At 42.0% G+C, this 20700-nt stretch overlaps 1 protein-coding gene across 9 annotated transcripts in view; it reads left to right on the top strand.

Annotated features, from left to right (window-relative positions):
• AAK1 (AP2 associated kinase 1) overlaps window positions 1-20700 on the top strand; it is a 250995-nt gene that overhangs the window by 175461 nt on the left and 54834 nt on the right. For all 9 annotated transcript variants that reach the window (XM_027865309.1, XM_027865308.1, XM_027865305.1 and 6 more), the window contains exons 13-14: window positions 5306-5575; window positions 14792-15024. In XM_027865309.1, coding sequence (XP_027721110.1) covers window positions 5306-5575; window positions 14792-15024 — 503 coding nt within the window. The remainder of the gene's footprint in view (window positions 1-5305; window positions 5576-14791; window positions 15025-20700) is intronic.

Raw genomic sequence — 20700 nt, 5'->3', positions numbered from 1 at the left:
CATACACATATGAAACAATTACCAAGCAACATTCATCATCTATCAAAGTTTAGTAAGCAGCTACTGTGTTCAGAGCCCTGTGCTAGGTACTAGGGAAATTACACAGATTATAAGGCAAGACTGCCCTCAAGGAGCTTATCACATAGCAAGGGATATAAGGTACATACCATGCTCCAAAATAAAACATCATAGACAGAGTGCCATGGGAACTCACTGGAAACACTCATTTCTGACTTGTGGAATCAGGGAAGTCTATTTATAGAAGTGATGGCATTTGTAGAGGTGTGATATTCCAGGTATGGGGAAATAACATCAGCAGAGGTAGGAATAGACATAGAATGAATGATGAGAAGTTTGCTTTGGTAGAGCATAGTTAGATAAAGAGCATCTAATCCAAATCCTGCATTTTACAGACAGGAATGTTCTCTTTGAATCTCAGCTTTCTAATTTGTAGCACTTATGATCTTTATCTAGTGGTATTAAGTCCTCTAGACTCCAAGGACCAACTGATCTACAATACTAGTTCTCAAAATGTGGTCCAGGGTCCCCTGGGAGTCCCTGAGACCCTTTCAGGCAGTCTTTGAGATCAACTATTGAGATCCAAACTATTTTCATGATAATACTAAGACATTTTAATTTCTAATATGGTCAATATCAATAGATAGAATCCACATAAACAAAAGCTCTTTGAGGGCGGGAGTTCTCAAGAGTGTAAAAGTGTCTAGAGACCAAAAAGTTTGAGAACTTCTGAACCACAAGATCCCTTCCAGCTCTGACATTCTGTTAGAGAAACAGCACCTGAGATGGATGGCAGCAGATTATGGAACACCTTGAAAACCATGGCAACAAGTAGGCACTTCAGTCTGTAGGCAGTAGAGTGCCAATAAGGGTTTTTAAGTGGTGGAAGGATGTAAAGACACCTGTCCATTGGGAAGATTCATCTTGTAGAAACATGAAGGATGGCTTAGACACAGGAGAATCATATGACAGGGAGAAAATAATTGGAAGGGTATCACAGTAACCCAAGCAAGAGAAAATGGTGGCTTGCACCAGAGTTAATAACAACATTTTGGTAAATTATGTGGAACATACTAGGGAAAATTTATTGTAGGTAGGGGTTACCAGCATAGACTTCGTGGAGGAAGTGGGGCTTGAGCTATTCCTTGAAAGATGGGGTCGTCTTTCACAACGCCTCTATCTCTCCGCTTAGGTCAGAAGCAACTGATTTTGGTAGATTACTGGGGTGTAATGTGTGTTTAAGGCTTACCCATTGTTTCAAGTTAAGTTTCCCATCAACCAATAAACATTAATTAAGCACCTACTATGTGCTACCACTGTCCTGAGTGCTAGGGATACAAAAAGAATCCAAAGATAGTCACTGCCCTCAAGGAACTTACAGTCTAACGGGAGAGACAACATGCAAACAAATATATACAAAGCAAACCATCTATAGGATAAATAAGAAGTAACAGAGGAAAGGCACTAGGATTACTATCTTGTTGGTGTCACCCCAGGCCTCTCCCCAACCCTAGGCCTGAATCTCCATTTTCACACAGTACTTCGAAATTAATTATTTCTAACTATGCCATTCGTTAGAAAAGGATTTATCCATAAGACTTCCAGTTTTAAAATTTACAATGACATAGCTCTTTGCCCATCTGCTAAAGTTCTTTAATGATTCATGATGGCTTGGGAGGTTACCTTGGGTTCTGCCTGGGCCATGCCAGGGGAGTATAAGCTCTAACAGGCCCTACCAAGTATGGACCAAGGGATGGACTGTATAGCTGTCACCTGCGGCCCTGCTTAGCTCAGTTCAGAGAGCTTCATGCTAAAGTTGTCTACAGGATGATGAAGTTTTTGACTGCAAGAGTTTTTGAAGACTATCCACTAAGTCAAAGAAAAAGAGTGAGTCTGTATTAGTGAAACCAAGAGTGATTAGAGTATTGAATTATGTCATTGCCAAATTCACTGAAATATGCACATTGACTTGTCAACCTATTCTCTTCCCAAGAAGAGATTCTGGGTTGATGAAATTAAAATCAGAATGTTTATAATGAGTATAGGTCAACGTAAAAGGATTTAGATGGTCCTAGAGGATGCTGTCATCAAGATAGATTAGCTTGGTAAATAATGCTTCTCCAGTATAAGCAGAGTAGATCTTTGTGTCAGCTGATCAAGACCCCCTTTCCCTTGGAAAGTGCAGAAGAGTCACTGACTCATTCTGACTCATCAGCCCTCCTGTTTCTGGACTTTGTGAGGATGTCCACCCTTTTATTTGTCTTTGTTATATCCCCACTGAGAAAGTGTGACATGATGAAAGGAGGTCCTAGGGTGAGAAGCATATCTTGAGTCCTGGCTACTGTGCTCAGTGCCATAGGGGAAACAACAATGTACATATGACACAGGATTTCCCTTCAGGGAGACAAGGCATCAATACTTGAAAGATTAAGTAACATTGTAAAGCACATCTCCAGGTGACCTATGAGATAGATTAATGAAATCAGAAGTGGTAGAGATCACAGTGGGCTTAGGGCTCCTTAGGGTTCCCTTGGATCTGTAAGGGAGGCGGCCTGACTTGGTGAAAAAAGCACTGGCTTTGGAATTGGAACTTGGATTCAGGCTCTAGCTTAGACATTGTCTAGCTGTGTAGACAGGAAAAGTCATATAACCTTTCTGCATCTCAATTCCTCCCCATTGTAAATTGGAGCTAATAATACTTGTACCATCTACTTTATGAGCCTGTTGTTACACCTAGTAATCCTCATGATGCTCTAGCAATGAGTCTTTTTTGTTCATCTTAGTTTACTTTTTATTTTCATAACCGGTGACAAATCCCAGACTTAAAGATTATTTTCTAAGCTTCCCATTTTGAGTAGGTGGTTTCCTGGTGATGCAGAAAGAGAAACTTTAATCTAATCAATAAGCAATTTCTAAATCTCCCCCTAAGATGAGTTACTGTTGGGAAGGCTTCCTTTAAAAACAGATTACCTTCCCCCATTGTATGAGAAGCCTGTTGGTCCCACCAGAGATTGGTCCTTCCTGACCTTGTCTCAAGGCCCATTTTATTGCATAGTCCACTGTCTACCAACCATAGTCGTCTGCCTCCATATTTCATTTCTACCACTACTTTACTTTTTTTTAACCTTTGATTTAGGAAACTTGACTTTGAATCCTGGCTTCTTCTCTTATTAGCTGAGGACCTTTGATGAATCACATAACATCTCTTAACCCAGGTTCCTTAATTGTGAAGTTGATATAATAATACTTGCACTCACTTGTTCTGAGGAAAGCACTTAAAATTGTTAAAGGGAGTAGTTATTATTCAGTCATAAAAACGTCATCTTCTTTTATCCCTTTCTTGTCCCCTCATCTCTATACCCTGATTCCCCACCCCTCCCCATCCCCCCAGATATGGGCTCTTCAGCTGGTTGACTGGTTCCTGGGCCCTGAGTTTGATTTGGTTTTATGTTTTAGTTTCATTAACCTATTCTAAGTCTCATCTCATTTGTGGAGATGATAATAACAACAGCTAGCATTTATATGATGCTTTAAGTTTTGCAAAGTACTTTATAAATGTTATCTCATTTTATCCCCACATACCTCTGGAGGTTAGGTGCTATTATTGTTCTCATTTTACAGATGAGGAAACTGAGGCAGACAGAAGTTAAGTCACTTGCTCAGGGCCACATAGCTAGCTAGCAGGTGTCCAAGGCTACATTTGAACTCAGATCTTCCTGAATCCAGATCCAACTTTCTATCCAATGCGACACTTAGTTGCCTAGATGATCCTTGACTTCGTTCAGTATAATGAAGGTTGAAATGTTTATGGAATGGGCCAATGTGTGGGAGGGTAAAAAGAGATCTTTGTGAGATGGCTTGATAGTAAAGGAGAATCACTTTGGAGGACTGAGATTAGGCTGCTACACAGTGCTGAGGGTGGTGACGTGCATAGTTTCCCTTAGGATCAGGATGGAGATCCATAGGAAGAGTAATACCCATTCTCGGATACCTCCCACAGTGTCATAAAAAGAGCCTCCCAGTGTGAATTCAGTCATAGGAATCCTAATCCTGGCTATGCCCTTATTTAGCTCTGTGATACTAAGCAGACAAGTCACTGAACTTCAGTGATTCAGTTCCTTGACTTGTCAAATGACAGTCGGGCCTTTTTGTGCAGTTGAAATGAGGATAAAATGAAATGGGCAGCTAAAGTCTTTTGAATAGCACTCAGTGCTTTCCAGGTATAAATTGCCATTGTTGTTGTTGTTGTTAGTTATTCCAGTATTTGAAGAAGCTACCATTTTGTCTCTCTGGGCAACCGCTGCAGGCCTTGGTAGACAGTCTTCATTGATGTAGGTGCATAATTCATCACTTGTTGACCAGCTTTTAGGTGGTGAGGCTCTTTCAGCTTGGCACCACCAGTCCTCAGATGATAGATGTGCAGTTCATAATAGGGCCATCCTCAGATTCTTTCTGTCTTAGTAAGACCTGTCAGAGCTTGTGCTCTGTTGCCATAGGCCCCAAGAACCCAGGATTGTTTCTGTGCTCCAGAGAAGCACCAGAGTAGCACATTAATAAAGGGTCTGTGTTATTTTTAATAATAATTTAATATTTAATAATATGTCATTGGGGCTACCAGTGCAAGCCATGGCCTTGAGTCTGACCCCCTGGTACACTGGAAAAAATACTGGGTTTGGAATCAGAAGTTTGAAGCCTGGTTCAATTTATTATTCCCAGTGGACAATTCCCTTCAATTCGATGAACATTTATTAATTGCCCACCACACACTGGAGTTAAGTGGGCCCTGGAGAGGCCAGCACTTAAATCCTGTTGTAAGGAGACGGCATGAACATGTGGGGAAAAAATACAGTGTGGAAGAAATTTGAGGACGGGGAGAACACTTAACAGCTGGGGAGATTGAGGAAGGCTTTCTGGAGAAGGTGGCACCATTTTGGTTGGTGCATGAGATATGTGAAGGGGAATAATGTGAAATAAGGCTAGAAAGGTAGGCTAGAGCCAGGTTATGGAGAGCCAACGAGTTTGTATTTGATCTGAGTGGCAATACGGAACCAAGGGAAGTTTTTTAGTTGTCTGATACTGTGTCTTTTTCTGTCAAATGACAGAGAGGGATTAGATGATTGAGAAAGTTCCCTACCTATTCTGTCTCTGATGAGCTGCAAGTAGGTATTTTTCCCAGGACGTCAGCCCCTCTAAACTAGGATTAGGTGTAACTTAAGGCATGTCTCCTTTGGGGACACAGCCCTAGGGTCAAGCTTTTGCTCACCGCCTTGTCTTGCTGGTTCCCCAGTTCCAGGTGATGCACCAGGGAGCCCAACAACCAGCAATTGCTCAGTTGCCTGGGCCGCCCCAAGGAGCCCCTCAGCAGCAGCTGATGCAGAACTTCTACCAACAACAGCAGCAGCAGCAGCAGCAGCAGCTGCTGAAGGCTCAGCAGGCTGTGCTGCAGCAGAAGACAGCCGTCGCAGCCGGACAGCCGAAGCAACAGGCTCCCTCCCAAGCCCAGGCACAGACGCAGCTGGCTGCAGCCCCACAGCCAGCCCCTTCCCAGGAGCCCGTGGTAAGAATCGACCAGGGCTGAGAAGCAAAAGCAGAGGAGGAAGGAGCATGCAGTGAGGGCTAGGGGAAGGGCAAGAGGAAGGCAGAACCATCTGGTGAGTGGGGGATAGTCCAGCCTGAGAGTTGGGAGACCTGGGCTGTGAACTCTCATATCCCCAGTGATTCTGGTTGTCCTTAAGGCTGAGGCAGGTGCCTGCCTGTAGAGAGATAATAGTGTTACCCTTTCTTATGGTCCTGTCTGAGGAGCAGAACGTTGTGCAGGCTTTTGAGGTCGGGTCTTCAGGGGCTTAAGAGCTTCTTACAGGGAAGGGATGATTCTTATATATCACTCTGTAATAGCTTACATTTCCATAGCATTCCCCAGTTTAATGAGAGCTTTCTTCGTAACAAACCTATGAGATAGATAATCACCGGATTTTACAGGGGAGAAACTGAGTCTCAAAGTTAAGTGCCTTGCCCCAAGTCATACAGCTAGTTTTAGTGGAAGAGCATCTCTGACCCCAAATTCAATCTCCTCTGCACCATGCAGACTTTCAGTTGCAGTGGCAAGGTGTGCCTCTGTTAGCATCTCCATTTGGAAATCAGGACTCCAGTAAAGGACTGGTATTCCTCTTCAGGAAAAACAGCCTGCTTTTCTAAAGGAACTCCCCTTTTTCTCTTAAGATATATGAGCCTTGACACCATGCAGGAAGTGTTTTTTCCCCCTGCCTTAGAAGTTACCAGTCAAGCCTTTGTCAGCTTAACAGATGTCCACTTAACAAGCAACCTCCTTACTTGGGCTTCTGCTTGTGCCCCGGCTCTCTAGGATCCAGACAAGAACTAGGCATCCAGTTGTGTATTTTGATAGGTAATGGCATTAGCCACATTCATTCTTGGGCTCAGATGGGGGGAGTACCCTTCCACCAAGAGTCAGGCTGTGTCCAGCACCATCCTCTGAGGCATACAGGCTTGTGGCCTTTCCCAGTTGAGCACTGCACTTTCTGTAGGCTCAGGCCTTTGGATCTTTCTGCTAGTTAGGAACTCCTAACCAAAATATCTAAATATCAGAGTGCTGAAGAAAAAAGAGGGCATGATGCAGCCAAAAGGACATTTGATTTGTATGGAAAGGGCCTGGTTTGAATAGGAGATCTGATAACTTACTGCTTGCATGACCTTGGACAATCCCTTGGACATCTCTGGGTCTTACTTTCTGTAAATTGAGACCTCTAGCAGCTACCTAACCTGAGCATTTGTGGTGGATTCTCATTTACCACCTAACCATCTCAAGAAAGGTCTCTTGTGCCCTCCTTAGCATGGTATGTCCTAACCAACTCCCAAAAAATGGCAACTCAGCATACTTGAAAATTCTGAATGTAAGAGGGGAATCAAAAAGAATAGGCCATCTAAGTGGTGCCATGAATAGAGTGCTGGACTTGGAATGAGGAAGACTTGAATTCAAATCCTACCTTGAACTCAAATCCTAGCTGTGTCACCCTGGGCAAGCCTTCACCTTCCTCACCACATTTCTTCATCTGGTAAATGATGATAATAAGAGTGTCTGCCCCATAAGCACTACTGTGAATGTCAAATGAGCTAGATAACATTGACGAATCTTAAATTCCTACATAAATGCTGGCTGTCATCATCATAATCTTGGGTTTAGAATAGGATATTGAAATTGAAATGGGGTCATAATAACCACTATTTCCTTCTCTGCATCCTAAATCCATTGAGTCCCATACACACCATTGTGTGTATGAGATGCTTCTTACCATAGGTGTGAGGGTTCAGGCTAGTACAGTTCACTCCTTTGCTGCTATGACCTGCCCAGAGGTTTAAAAGAATTGAGTCCCATCTCTAGAGTATCCCAAACAATGAGACGCCCGTGCTCACAATCTCTGGCCATCAGAACAGCTGATGGGCTCTGTGGTGCAGTTCTTGGTGTAGCCAACCCCCTGGCTCAGTCAAGTAGTAATCAGTCTGTGGCCTTACTCCACATGGTGCTTTCCTGGCAATAAAAGAAAACTTGAATTTATCTAGTTTATTGGCTCACACGGCCCTGGCTAGAATCTATGGAGAGCAGGTTTGTAGAGCATAGCACAATGACTAAACTGCAGTGCACAGCAGAGCTCCGTTCCCCACCCCAGTCCCCAGAAATAAGGACTTTCTCTTCACCAAGGTACACTAGGCACACTCCTCTTTCTTCCCTTCCCTGAAAGCATAACTCTCCCATGACTAGTCTCCAGCCACCATTCAAACAAGCATTGAGAGGCTATCTAATCTCTTTTGTTTATCATCATTACCACATCATTGGCATACCCTGCCAAAGTGTTGTATATGCCGAGTTCAGGCTTTATGGAGCGGGTTCTCCTACCATCCTGGTTATGATCTCATAGCACTTGCCCACTGGGCACCAGTGGGTCATCTTGACCAGCCCCTGATTGTTTGACATTCTTGTGGACTTCTCTGGAGGAGCTCTTCAACGCTGAAACACATACATACCCACGTACAGACACACACACACACACACACACACACACACACACACACACAGATGTCCAGTAAGTCTTATTTATCTCTATGGTTCTAATATAAGCTAGAGTCACCATGATGAAGCTGTAAATTATAGAAAGCCTCGGACCAGGTCTTTCCCCATCAGCTGCTTTTAGCCTGTTTCTGGCTTGTGCCATTTCTCTTGTATAGTTTTTCTTTTTCAAATGAAATAATATTTGCAATTTAGCACAGTGCCTGGTATATAGTAGGCATTTAATAAATGCTCATTCCTTTCCCTCTTTCCTCCCCTCACTCCCACCTACCAATCCCTATTTCTCATCTATCACCTTTGTTCAAATGTCCTCCCACTCACCAGATAAAAACCTCTGTCAGCATCAAGGCTTAAGTTCTTAGTATTATCCTAATACCAAACATCTTAGACCTTATGATGTTTTAATAGTAATAAGATGTTTCTGTATCAATTTAAATTTTATAGGGGGCTTTCTTCATATCAATCTAATGGTGAATAGCTATTATCCCCATTATACAGATGAAGAAACTAAAGTTCTAAGAAAAAGAAGGATCTAGCTCATGGAGAGCTGGGATTTCAAACCCAGGTCTTCTGACTTCATGTTTCATGCTCCATGACACCGGGGCGCCTCTTCTACCTATCTGGCTCTGAATATGAGGCTTCATCCAGGATGATCCATGTCTTTGTCTTTGCCTTGGAGATCAGGTCCTTTTTATTTAATCACAGGTTATACTCTTCATGTCCGTCTTGTAGCTGTATTGGGAATGAATTACAAACTTCTTCCACATTCCACTTTGCCTGTGGATGAGCATTACTCTGAAGACTGCTTTACTTTTAACTATAGAGAGTGGAAAAGGCTGGGGGGGTGGTATTTAAAAAAAAGGACTGTCTATGGGCAAGTCTCAGAACCAAGCTCCTTTCTAGTTTAATCCAGTCTTGGACAATCCTGAAGTGGTTTTCTTTGTGACCTCTGAAAAGTCATACCCATTACCCCCATCTACTCTTAGATCTGCTTATGAATGCACACAAGGAACAAATGTATTTAAGAACGAAGCAGAAGTCATTAGTTAGTATTAACAACTAATGAGACCCTAGACTAGGGACTTGGGACACCCAGCCTTAATTTTTGATTTTGACGTTTGGGAGCCTCAGTCAAATCGCAGAAAGTTGAATGGAGTCTCAGTGACGTAAATTCTATGCCTGGCTCTGGCACTAAATGACTATATGTATGACCTTCGACCCACCATATGGTGTCCCTGTACTTCAGTTTCCTCATCTGTAAAATGAAAGTACTTGTACTACCTACTTCATAGGGTTATTTTGGAGAAAGCACTTTATTAGTCTTAAAACCATCATTATTGTTCATATTCTCAGTTCTGCCACTAACTAATGATGTGACTTTGGGCAAGTCACTTCATCTTTAGGTTTCCTCATCTGTGTGAGACAATTTGGAGCAAGGTGGGTCAGAGTTTTGGTGTCTAGTCTCAGCTCTACTGCTAAATAGTGATCTTGACAAAGTCACATAATCTCTCTGAGCCTCATTTTCCTCCCTCTAAAATGAGAGAGGTAAACTAGACGATCTCCAGGATCCCTTCATGTTTTAATATTCTTCCGTACATTGACAGAGTCATGATTTCATTTCACTCCCTTCCTTATGCAGATCACCATCTTCCTATACCTTAGTAGATAGGCCTGCAAGTTTTCATGGCAAAAAAAGATCCTCAACTGGGGATAGGGGGTTGGCACATCCTTGAGGTAAGCCTTTTCACACTTAGGTTGGGGGTTCTCAGAGGACAGGTACATAATCTAGTGCAGTAGGACCAGCCAGAGTTTACACTCTGCTAGCACAGTTCTTGTTGAACTGATAACATGATGAGGAATCCTAGGATTTTAATTCTGGACTGGGTAAAATAGTACAAAAAATGTTTCACGAAGTCTCTTATCTGGAAGTAGCCTGCCCCGTGGCTCAGTTCTGCATAGCAAACATGTTGAAAGAAGGTTGGAAGGCTGATAACTGATAATAGGCTCATCTGGTTGACCAGTGAGTGCTTAGATGCTATGATTCTTTTTTGTTAGTATTGATTTTATTAAACTGTTTGTCTCCACTGTGTAAAACAGGGAAAATAGATAAGGGTAAGCTGGATAACATTTACAAATTTCTTCGAACTCCTCAGAATAGCTTCATGAGGGACCTTAGATACAGTTTAGTCTCTGGGGGCAGATACGTGGTGAAGTAGATAGAGCACCAGCCCTGGAGTCAGGAGTACCTGCATTCAAATCAGGCTTCACACACATAGTATGTCCTATGTGACTTTGGGCAAGTCACTTAACCCCAATTGCCTCACACAAAAAAAAAAAAAAAGAAAGAAAAGATACAGTTTAGTCTCAGTTTTCATCTTGTACAGGAGGAAAAATAAGATGCACAGAACTGAAATGAACTTTGCTAGATAGCAAATTGCAGATTCAGAACTGGAATCCAGTTGGAATTAGTTGACAGGCCCACAATACCCCATCTTTTCTTCCATATAATTGATATCAGAATTGTATATTGGCTTATGAGTCCTTACTTCAAATCATCAACACGATGGGACAGAGAAGCCTCTAGTTGAAAGAATTCCACTTTGGTAATCAACAAGCATGTATTGTTTACCGTGTGCAAGGCACTCTGCTAAGTTTTGGGGATACACAGAAGGACAAGGACAGTTCTTGACCTCAAGGAACTCACATTTTTATTTATTAATACACATACATACACACATACACACATACACACATACACATATACATATATACATAAAGACAATTTTTAACATTCATTTTTTTTAAATTTTGAATTCCAAATTTTCTCCCTCCTTCCCTGACCCCTTCCCTTTTCTAAGCAATTTAATACAGGTTATATATGTGCAATCATGTAAAACATATTTCCATATTAGTTGTTGTGAAAGAAGAAACAGACCAAAAGAAAAAAAACATTAAAAAAAGTAAAATAAAAAAGAGTGTGCTGCAATCTGCATTCAGACTCTTATCAGTTCTTGCTCTGGATGTGGATAGCATTTTTTCTTGCCAGTGTCTCCCATGACATGGAATCAATCCCAAAGTTCTTCTGAGAGACCTTGAGAGTGACCTTGTATAGCTTCTTCTGATCACCATGTGAGTACTTGCCTTGAATGAGTTCTCCATAAGGTATTTTTTAGGCAAATGTACATTTGGCATTCAAACAACGTGGCCAGCCCATCAGAGCTCCATTCTCTGCAGTAGAGTTTGAATGCTCTGCAGTTTAGCTCAAAAAAAGATCTCAGTGTCCAGTAGCTTATATTGCCAGGTGACCTTCAGAATCTTCCTAAGACAATTCAAATGGAAGCGATTCAATTTCCTGGCATGGCACTGGTATACTCTCCAAGTCTCACAGGCATACAACAATGAGGTCAGCATAACAGCTCTGTAGACCTTCAGTTTGGTAGGCAGCCTAATACCTCTTCTCTCCTACACTGATAGTTTTGATGTGATACCTCAGAGTTGTTTTAATTTACATTTCTCTAATCAATAGTGAGTTGGAGCATTTTTCATATGACTATAAATAGCTTTGATTTCTTCACCTGAAAACTGCATATTCATATCATTTGACCATTTATCAATTGGAGAATAACTTGTATTTTTATAAATATAACTCAATTCTCTATATATTTGAGAAAAGAGGCCTTTATCAGAGATGGTTGCTGTAAGAATTGTTTCCCAGCTTTCTGTTTTCCTTCTGACCTTGGCTGCTCTGATTTTGTTTGTGCAGAACTTTTTAAATTTAATATGATCAAAATTATCCATTTTACATCTCATAGTGCTCTCTGTCTCATGTTTGGTCATAAATTCTTCCCTTCTCCTTAAATCTGACAGGTAAACTATTCCTTGCTCAAGTAGCTCACATTCTATTGAAGAAAACAATGTGTAAGTAACTAGGACCATACAAGATTAATATATATTAGATGGACAGTGATGTGAGAAGGGAAGGCATTGTACCTGGAGCATCAAAAAAGATTTGTCATAAAGCAGCTGATACACCCAGGTACACACATAGATAGATATGTATACACATGTGCACACACACACACACACACACACACACACACACACACACACTTGTGCATGCTTGCAAATATCTGGTAATTTCTCCAGGACCATTCCAGTGTAAGAATGAAGAATCTTAGAATCACAGGGTCATAGATTTAGAGCTAGTGGGGACCACAGAGTTCATGTAGTCTAACTCCCTCATTTTACACGTAGAGATACTGAGGCCAGAGGGTTTAAATAACTTGCCCAAGGTCTCACAACTAATAAACAAGAAATCCAGTATTGCAGCCCAGGCCTTCTGATTGCAGAAACAGTGAGCGCTCTGTTCGCTGTCCGCAGATAGCCTGTCTTGGTTCACTGAATGTTCTAGCCTTCCCATTTCTTTCAGAGTTTACCTTTTAGGATTGTAAGCTGAGACAGCAAAGCCAAGGGTAGGGTATACTGAGATGAGGGCAGCAAAGTGACACAGTCGATAGAATGTGGGGCCTGGAATCAGGAAGACCTGAGTTCAAATCTGGGTTCAGACACTTGCTAGTTGTGTGACCCTGGGGTAAGTCACTTAACCCATTGTAATTTCCTCATCTGTAAAATGAGCTGGAGTTAGGAAATGTTACACCACTCCAGTATCTTTGCCAAGAAAACACCAAATGGGGTCATGAAGAGTCAGACGTGACTGAAAAAAGTGAACAACAACAACAAATCAGAACATTTTCTTGGGAGGCACTGAGGGACATAACAAATTTTAGATAAGGTAGAGCCCCTCATGGAGCTCACATAATAGAAGGATTAGTCACCAGGACAGTTTTACATAGTAAGCACCTTAGGACCAATGCTAATCAAAATAGTAGGTGCTTAATAAATTAATAAGTACATGAATGAACGAATAGAGTGAATGATTATCTTGGCTTCAGGACTATTCAGTCATCTAAATGTTGTCATTCCTGGTCTCCAATGACAGTTTGGCCATTTTTTATGGGGTGGGGAGGGGTAGAGGAAGATGAGCTCTGAAAAGTGATTTCATCCATATAGGAAATTCCCAAGTATGGAAAATCCTTCCACTGATGCAGAGCAGCAACTCCTCTGTAATATATACTCTTACAGAATTGCCTGAGACCCTGAGAGGTTACATGATTGATTCATGGTCACACAGATAGTGTGTCAGAAGCAGTACTTGAACTCAGTTCTTCCTGACTCGAGACCAGCCTTCTTTCTATTATGCCATGATGCCTTTTGTTTTGACTTAGAAAATAAAAATGGCCAACGTTGTGTGAGTCCCTGTGTTATCAGCCTAGCTGTGAGCAATTTCTTTATCTTTTTCCTCCTTGGCATCCTGCTTATTACCCTAATCCCTCCAGCTGAAATTTCCAGCTGAAAGACTGCAGCTAATTAATATAGCAGTCCTGACCTCCAGTGAAGGAAAGGTTAGAATACTGTGTTTCTTTTCAGAGCCTTCCCTCTCATTTCAGAGAAATATCATCCAACTTCCCACAGTCTTGTATGGGAGCCCCAACTTGGAAGCAAAATGTACCTTAAACAAATCACTTTACCCTACTTTGCCTCAGTTTCTTCCTCTGTAAAGAAGATCTTTAAGGTCCTTTCCAGATCCAACATTCTATATTCTTGTTTCCTGGCTATAGTATTATAATATTTTACACATGTGTACATTTATTTATGTACATACACACATATAATATATTTTTTGATATGTATTTCTTGTCTCCATTAGAATGTAAGCTTCTTGTGAGTAGGGATCATTTCATTCTTTGTACTTATATCCTACAAGCAGTGCCTGGCCCATAGTTAGCCCTTAATAAATACTTGTTGATTAACTATTTCATAGTATGTATTTAATTAATGCTATTGGAATGAAACCAAATTTTACTTAACCTTTCTGGGTCTCAGTTTCCCCCATCTCTAAAATGGGGTTGAGCTGAATGGTCTCCAAGGGCCCTCCCAGCTCTAAATTAAACTAAGCAACTCCACAAACATTTATTACACATGTATTCTATGCAAGGTGATAGGGCTACAAAGAGAAAAACAAACCCTACTTGTGGGGTTATTTGCATGTCTGTGGCTCAAAATTTTTATGCCATACTTAACCAGAATTTCTATATTTTAGCCACATTCTGTTGCTCTTCAGTCATGTCCAACTTTTCAAGACCTCATCTTGGGTTTTCTTGGCAAGGATACAGGCATGGTCCTTCTCCAGCTCATTTTACAGATGAGAAACTGAGGCAAACAGGGTTAAATGACTTGTCCAAGTTCACACAGCTGGTAACAGTCTGAGGCCAGGTTTGAACTCAAGTCTTCTTGACTCCTGGCTCAGTGCTCTATCTACTGAGTCACCTAGCTGCTGCCTCGCCTGGCACATAGTAGGTGTTTAATAAATGCTACTAGTCTGACTAGATGATTGTTCATGTTTACCTTGTCAAGGTTTCCTGAGAAGGGTCACATTCATATGCCATCAACTGTCAGTCTCAGCACCACACTTAATATTCTCAGAGCCCATTTATCCAATTTGGGGTGGAAAGGGGGGAGGGGAGACTTATTGCCTTAAGTTGACCTTTCAGGTGCTTGTGTCAGTTTTTAGACAGTTTTCTTTCTCCTTTTCCTTCCTTCCTTCCTTTTCTTCTTCATCTTCACTTTTCCTAGCAGAAGCAAGCACCCATAAGACAACAAGCAAAGGCTCAGACCACCCCACCCGCTGCCATCCAGGGTCAGAAGCTTGGCTCTCTCACCCCTCCATCATCCCCCAAAGCCCAGCGGGCCGGGCACCGGAGGATCCTCAGTGATGTAACCCACAGCGCCGTTTTTGGAGTTCCTGCCAGCCAGTCGACTCAGCTGCTCCAGGCAGCTGCAGCTGAAGCAAGCCTCAATAAGTCCAAGTACGTACATCCTGTCTTCTTTTTGTCTTCCTTTCAGCTGTGGGGAGCAGAGATGGGGAATGGAACTGGCAGCCAATTAAAATACACCTTGCACATTGCATTTCTTCACAAACATCTTGAAGGTATTAAAAAAAAAAACTTGCCTGAATGTGTATTCTCCAAGCCAATATTGAACCAATTATAAAGTACTCAGTTTATTGAATTTAAGAAATATCAATTCATCATTCATTCTTTCAACAAACATTTATTAAACCCATACTGTATATAGTATACTGCATTGAGAAGACACAGTTTTTGGAGGAAACTATGATCCCTTGCTGTCATAGACTTTACAATTTATTGGGGGAGATAAGAGATAAATACAAATACCTCACACAAATTACAGGATAAGAACATTAGAGAGTAGTAGAACAAAGTGCTACATAAGATCTGAAAAGGAAGATTATTAGTAACCTTAGACGTCATGTCCAAGGTGGTATTTGAGTTTGACTTTAAAAAATAGAGAGAAATTCAAGAGATGAACCGGAGAAGGAGAGGATAGGAAGTAGCCAGAACAACGAGCATATGGAGGTTCCTGAGACACAGGGTGATCTAGTTTGACTGAAGCATAAAGTACATTGAAAGGAGTAATACGCGAACTGAGTGGGTACAGCCAGGAAGTGCTGTGAATTCAGAGGAGGGGAGAGATCAGAAGGTGATAGGAAGTAATCTGTTGTGCTTGTGCAATGAACAAGACCTTATTGGGGGTTGGGGGGGTGGCACATGGGAACTTGGGGGTGCAAAGTAAAACACAGTCCCTGTCCTCCTGGGGCTTACAATTTCTACCTTCAAGGGGCCTACAGTCTAGTAGGGAAGATAAGGCCCATCAAAGACAAAGTATGAAAGTACAATAAAATAAGGTACAAAGTACTTCGTTCTGAGATAAGAGGAGATATTTCTATATGGAGAACCATGGCTGCACATGCACAAAGTTCAAATTTTTTCAGTCACATCTTCATCTAAATCTGAATTACTTTTAGAGTTTTCATCAGATCATTTAGAAGAAAATTCAGTGGAGCAGAGCTAGAGAGCTTGATGTGCGGGCGATTTCCTCTCCCTTCCTCCTTTTTCCCCTCCATGTATATGTGCTATGATAAAGTCGTTGAAGGCACTCCTCCTCGTAAGAGGCCTCCTTGGTCTTTTAGATTGAGACTCGCTTGTCTTGTGGATGGAATCTCTTGACCTGGGGGACAACACCAAAGATATGATTGTTTGGCCCATGTCTCTCCAAGTCAGAAAGAGATTAGAATCAGCCCTATTGCTGCTCCAGCTCCAATACCTCTTTTATGATGAGCTACTGACCAGCTAAAAAGATTAAGTTGGCGAGCTAGAGTATGAAGGTCAGGGTCTAAAGGTACTTTGTCTAGAAGCAGCTGATAAAATGCCAGTGACTCCTGTAGAAATGTTGTTATTTAATTGTTTCAATTGTGTCCAACTCCTTGTGACCCCATTTGGGTTTTCTTGGCAAGGATCCTGGAGGGGTTTGCCATTTCCTTCTCCAGCTCATTTTACAGATGAGAAACTGAGGCAAACAGGGTTAAGTGACTTGCCCAAGGTCACATAGCTAGTGTGTGTTTGAGGCCAGCTTTGAACTCATGAAGATGAGTCTTCCCGATTTCCAGCCCCGTGCTCCATCTGCTGTACCATCTAGCTTCCCCTTCTGTAGAAATAAGGGCAGGGGAAAGTGCCATCTTATAGTCCCCCAAGGCTCACAGAATCATAGGATCTCAGAAATGGAAGGACCTCAGAAGTCCTCTTATCCAACACATACCAGCCCAACCAAATATCCCCTCTACTACATCAATGCCTAATGGTCATTCAGTTGCTGCTTGAAAACCGAGGCACCCCCAATCTTCCAAAGGCAGACCATTTTACTTTTCACAGCTGTTAACATTTGGGGAATGTTTTCTTATGTGTCAGGTTTAAACCCTACAAGTTCTGCTTCGTTGTTCCTAGGTGTGGCGTCTGAGGCAATGCAGAACTGATTCCTGTTCTAATCCGTTTTTTTAAATGACAGCCCCTCAACGACTTGAAGACAGCTATCCTTTTCCCTGCCTAAGTCGTCTCTTCAAGTTAAATATCTACAGTTCTCTATTTTATGGCTCATAGCCTGAGTGATTGTACAGGGCCCAATGCTGTGGTCCTCTACTTTCCAGGAGAGCTTAGGAGAGCATGGACAGCCAACCCATTTCAGACCCTTCAGGAGACCAATGATAATTAATTCCCTGCTTTATGTCTCCATGATCACTTACAGGAATCTAGGTAGTTTACATTTTACTAAGGCCTAACACTGAGGCAGCTAAGTGGCATAATGGATAGAGTGCCGATCCTGGAGTCAGAAAGACCTGAGTTCAAATCTGGCCTTAGATACTTACTAGATGTGTGACCCTGGGCAAGTCACTTAACCCTGGTTGCCTCAGTTTCCTTATCTGCAAAATAAGGATAATAATAGCACCTACCTTTCGGGGTTGTTGTGATGATCAAATGAGATAATACTTGTAAGGTACACAGTGTCTGGCACATACCACGTTCTATATAAATGTTAGTCATTATTATTAACATAGACATGGGAGTATGAAATGTGGGAACTGGAAAGAACTTTGGATAAAAACTATGGTTTACTTGGAAAGGGATGTTTCAGTTGAATAAATGGATGGATTTATTATGGAGAATTTTGCAGTAGGGGGTAGGGATTGCCACTTATTTTGGTGGAATGAGAAATAACAGCAGAGGTGTTTTGGGAAAATATATGTGTTATGCTTTCAACAAGACTGGGAATATTAAGTTGTTGTGTTTTTTTGTTTTGTTTTGTTTTGGGTTTTTTTTTTTTTTTGGTGAGGCAGTCAGGGTTAAGTGACTTGCCTAGAGTCACACAGCTAGTAAGTGTTATGTGTCTGAGGCCAGATTTGAACTCAGGGCTTCCTGACTCCAAGGCCAGAGCTCTATCCACTGCACCACCTAGCTGCCCCAAATATTAAGTTGTTTGAAGGTGGATCTTGACCTGAAGAACAGCAAATAATATGAGGTGAATTGGGATACGTAATCAGAAAAGAAATGAGAAGACATCTGGGGTAGCTAAAAAAATTTGTCAGAGGAATAGGCATGCCACCTCTGGTGGTCGGTGGGTGGGGTTCTAGCAGAGGGAACAAAATAATGAACTGCTTTGGTCAATATAGAACTATGACTAGGATGAGATCCTGGCCCTGGAATAACAGGAATTTTCTTATGAAATCAAGAGACAGTGTGGATGAAGGGTGTGTCCCTCATGTGTCCCCGTCTTCATCACGTGTCTTAGACACTTGCACATACACGTCAGACTTCCTGGTGAAAGCCAGCATCACCTGTGAAAAGTCATAGTTGATTAATTAGATAGCTTTAAAACCCCCTCTGTGTCTCGTGGCAGAAAAATCCATTTTTTCCATGGCAGAAAAGTTCCGTTGTGTAGTAAGACTGTAGCAGGGACACCCACATAGAAGAACATGCAGGGTCCCTCAGAGATAGGCCCCCTTCCTTCCGGGGTCTGCCTTTGTGAGCAGAGTTGTGTCTAGGTCTGTATGCTCTATTTTTCCTTTTGTCCAATAAGGTTGATATTGCCCAGCCGTGGCTTGGTCATCATAATGTCCTCACTCCACAGGAGAGCTTTTGGAGGCTGATTCTTCTGCCCCTTTCAATCTTTGGTTTCCAGGATGGAGCATCAATATGTTTATTCTGCCATCTGAGGTCACAGGGTAATTGAAATTAACTGGGCAGAAAAAAACAGCACCCACCCCACCCCTAAGTCTGCCATTGGTTCATTTTTAGATTAATTGTGGGTGTTTGAAATTCCTAAGTTTCAGTGGCACAATGATCAGGTGCTGTGTGCCTTCCAGGGGATGACACCCAACCTCAGAGGGCACCCAGATGGCAACTCCACTCACCCAGATCACATAGTTCTATTCCGCTGATGAGCCTTTCTGGGAATAATAGGCACTGAGAACAGAGCAGATTCCAGGGTCATCCTGAGGAAAGATGGCTCCATTTGTCAAGTTAGATGCATCTGCTTTTGCCACAAAGAACTGGTTGGTGAGGGTGGCAGTGTGCCAGCATATGAGCAAAGGGAACTTCTATTCAGTTTATGGAAAGTGTCTTCCTTGCCTAAGGAAGAAATTAGGCTAAATTTCCATTGGGATAGTGAGCAGCACTTTCAGAGATCCCAAGCCCATTGCTGCCACAAAATCCCATTTTTAAAAACACAAGGCTGATGTTGTGCGTTGGCTATGGGTGCTGCAGGATCAAAAGAATCAAAGTTGAAGGGGCCTAAGGGGTACTAGAAAGAGACATGGTTGAGGCTGGGGGGTGGGGGGGGGCAGAGGGATGTTAATAGCTTTTAGCACATCACTAGCAATGATTTACAGAGAAGTGTAAATATAATCAGAGAGCTAGATGACTAGGAAAGCAGATGAACCAGTTTTGCATAAAGAATGAGAAGAGATAGATGGACAATCACTTCTACCCGTGAAATGCTAAAAGACAGAGAGGAAGTCCTTTAGGGCATCGGGTAACTTCTTTATTATGGTTTCCAGGAGAGGCATGAACAAGAACTAGGAAGGATGAGGTGAGGAGGGGTCCAATCTGCACAAATGGAGAATACACACAGAGGTATAATAATGTATTTCTCAAAATATTAGTCATTCTGCAACTCAGGGTCATTAACAAGTCAGTAGGGAAGGATGAGTTGAGAGGAAAGGCTACTGGTGAAGTAATGGCAATGCTCACTGAAGCCCAAGAACCACTGTAGATCCGTCAGGGTTATCAGAGACTTGGATAAAAATGGCATCTGTCTTTCGGAAGTCCTCTTTAGTCTCTAATGGTCTGTGAAGTGTCTAAGGAAGTCCGCCACATCGTCCCCTTAACAAGGACACTTTTCTACCTCGGTGGCGTTACTGCAGGGCTAGGTGTGTTTGTGTGTGTGCATGCCTACATGCACTGGTGTCTTGAGAGTAGACAAAAATGTGTAGTGGCTATCACTCCTCCACTGACACTCCCCAAAGCACTGATGAGGCAAGGAAAGGGATAAGAATGTTTCTTAGGACCAGAGATCCAAACTGTCCTGACTCTTTCTGGAAGAGTTTTCCATTCGTTTCCCTTTCCAAAGAAGATCCAGTAAGATGGCCAACTTGGCGAGCCCCATAACTCAGTCCAGCTGGTCAAGATGGTACAGCATTGATGGCACATAGTGATTATGTTGAGAGCCCAGAGATTAGTCCTCCAGTAGAATGTTCTGTATTTCTGAATGAAGAGCACTGGATCCCAGATAGAGAAGATAGAATCCTTTTTGAGGGTGGTGTACTGGAGTTCATGGTGACTGACTTCTGGGTTCTTCAGGGAATATAAGCAATCTGCCAGGAGCTGGGTCTTCAATACAAAATTTATTCATTTATTAAAATAATAAGAGCTGGCATTTATATAGTGCTTTTCGGTTTGCAAAGTACTTTCTGTATGTAATAATAATGATGGTTGCTAGAATTTACATAGTGCTTTAAGGTTTACAAAGTGCTTTACATTGATTATTTTATTTTATCCTTACAACAGTCCTGGGAGGTGGGTGCTGTTATTACCCTGTGATGTATGAAAAGTCTGAGAGACACAATTTCTGGG

The sequence above is a fragment of the Vombatus ursinus genome, unplaced genomic scaffold (genome assembly GCF_900497805.2).
Source record: "Vombatus ursinus unplaced genomic scaffold, bare-nosed wombat genome assembly UNPS02014778.1, whole genome shotgun sequence".
Lineage (NCBI taxonomy): Eukaryota > Metazoa > Chordata > Mammalia > Diprotodontia > Vombatidae > Vombatus > Vombatus ursinus.
This window is presented reverse-complemented; position numbering and strand designations above follow the sequence as displayed.